Source organism: Cibotium barometz, chromosome 33 (assembly GCF_041138505.1).
Source record: "Cibotium barometz isolate CiBa-2024 chromosome 33, ASM4113850v1, whole genome shotgun sequence".
Lineage (NCBI taxonomy): Eukaryota > Viridiplantae > Streptophyta > Polypodiopsida > Cyatheales > Cibotiaceae > Cibotium > Cibotium barometz.
This window is the reverse complement of record NC_141078.1, coordinates 31286592-31288402: the sequence shown is the minus strand read 5'-3', so window position 1 is coordinate 31288402 and position 1811 is coordinate 31286592. Positions and strand designations below refer to the sequence as shown.

Below are 1811 nucleotides of genomic sequence, written 5' to 3'. Positions count from 1 at the left end.
TCTTGGCCAAGAACAAAGAGCCTAGAGTACTTTAGTCCCATCACATTGGCTTTAGTAAGCGTACTGCCTTGCATGTTATATTCAACTTTCTTTTGATCTTTATTGATTTTATCATCTTTGTTCAAAGGCTTATGTGTCTTAGGATCAATGCCCATTGCAAACAATCTCTTCTTAAGATGAGCATTCCAGTGGTTCTTTATCTCATTATCTGTTCGGCCAGGTAGCTTGCTTGCAATAACAGACCATCTACACGATTCAAGTAATAAACATTAGCTTCATGTGAAGCATGATAGGCATAATTCAATGGCTAATGATTTGGTCTCAACAACATGGTGCATTGAATGCAAACCATGTGAGAATATTGGTTTGGAATGGCAAATTCAATTATAATATAGAGAAAGGTGAGGGTAAAGTTTAAGGAGAGGCAAGAAAGAAAAAAAAGACCAATAAATGGCTTAATGAATGTATGAGAATAATATTAGTGGCCAAATTACCTGTTGCCTAAGAGAGAGTGGAGCGTGATAATAAGGCTTTCTTCTTCTTTGGATATATTGCCCTTTTTAATGTCGGGCCGCAAATAATTAAACCATCGAAGCCTACAACTCTTGCCACATCGAAGCAGGCCTGCTTGTGCAAACATGAAATCAATTATTGTAACCCTAACATAATTAATGAAACGATTATCAATCAAACTAACTAATTAAAATCCCAGAATCACGTAATTAGGAATAACTCTACATCAATTACGTAGAATACCACTCAAACCTACGAATTAGCTTCGGATTAACAGCAATGGCTCAAACAATCATCAGATTATGAACGTGCTAAATCATAATTAGATGGTGATGACAGTTAATAATTAACCTGCTTCTTTCGGTAGCGTGCGCCAACCACCCTCGCCATGTTTTTGTATGTAGAGAATTAAGCGCCTGTCTTCAGCAGAAGTCCAAGGGCCCCTCTTAAGCCCCACCTTCTCACAACAAGGAGCTCGCCCCATGATGTAATCCTCTCTCTAATCACAAAATTAGAGGCCATCATTAGTCACAAATAACTGCACATCAAGCATACAAGTTCATCATGCTCGTGATTTTGATTTGCTTGAAAGCATGGTTTCTCACTTTCAAGGGATGGATTCTTCTAGATGCCAGCAGCTGCTTAATCCTTCAATAAGAGGGTTTAATGAAGCCCACTAAACTCCTCAAGTTTTACCCAAGTGCACAACACTTAAGGCGCTTATATACAAACAAGCTTGGTATGTGCACAAGGTGGCCACTAATTAAATAGGAGATTGGATGCTTCTAGTTGATCTAATCAATCACTAATCAACAATGTGATCTTAGATGAGTCATAATCAATAGTGGTTACACAAAAACAAGCTTTAGGGTACAAGTTGGTGGGGTTGATTCTCTCAAGTCTCAAACCAAACCACAAGTGTTTATATTTTGCCTTTTTAGGCTCTTCTACTTTGATTGTACCTACCATGTAGATTGACTGAGGTGTGACAACCTGGGTTGCAATACCCTAAGAAACGTGCCAATTGTGTACAAAGAGAGAATCACACTTGTCCTTTGACAATAGAACTGCAATTGTGTAGAGAGAGAGAATCACACTTGTCCTTTGACAATATAACAATGATGTAGAGAGAGAGAGAGAGAATCACACTCTTTTTTTGACAATAGAACATAAAAAACTTGAACCTCAAAGCCTCAAATCCTAGATTATGAGACTATGTAGTTGACATAAGATTAGCTTTGTATTTTGCTTACAAATCTAACACTTTTTTCCCCATCAAGGAATCAAAAGGACACTAG

At 37.8% G+C, this 1811-nt stretch overlaps 1 protein-coding gene across 1 annotated transcript in view; it reads right to left on the bottom strand.

Annotated features, from left to right (window-relative positions):
* The window catches only part of LOC147619483 (uncharacterized), a 1975-nt gene extending 591 nt beyond the window's left edge, over positions 1-1384 (bottom strand). Inside the window, exons 1-4 of the mRNA XM_086773539.1 lie at positions 1119-1384; positions 865-1012; positions 495-624; positions 1-246 (exon numbers count right to left, since the gene is read on the bottom strand). The exon at positions 1-246 is cut by the window's left edge and continues 591 nt beyond it. Coding sequence (XP_086629665.1) covers positions 1-246; positions 495-624; positions 865-997 — 509 coding nt within the window. The 5' untranslated portion in view covers positions 998-1012; positions 1119-1384. The remainder of the gene's footprint in view (positions 247-494; positions 625-864; positions 1013-1118) is intronic.
* Positions 1385-1811: the final 427 nt, after the last annotated feature.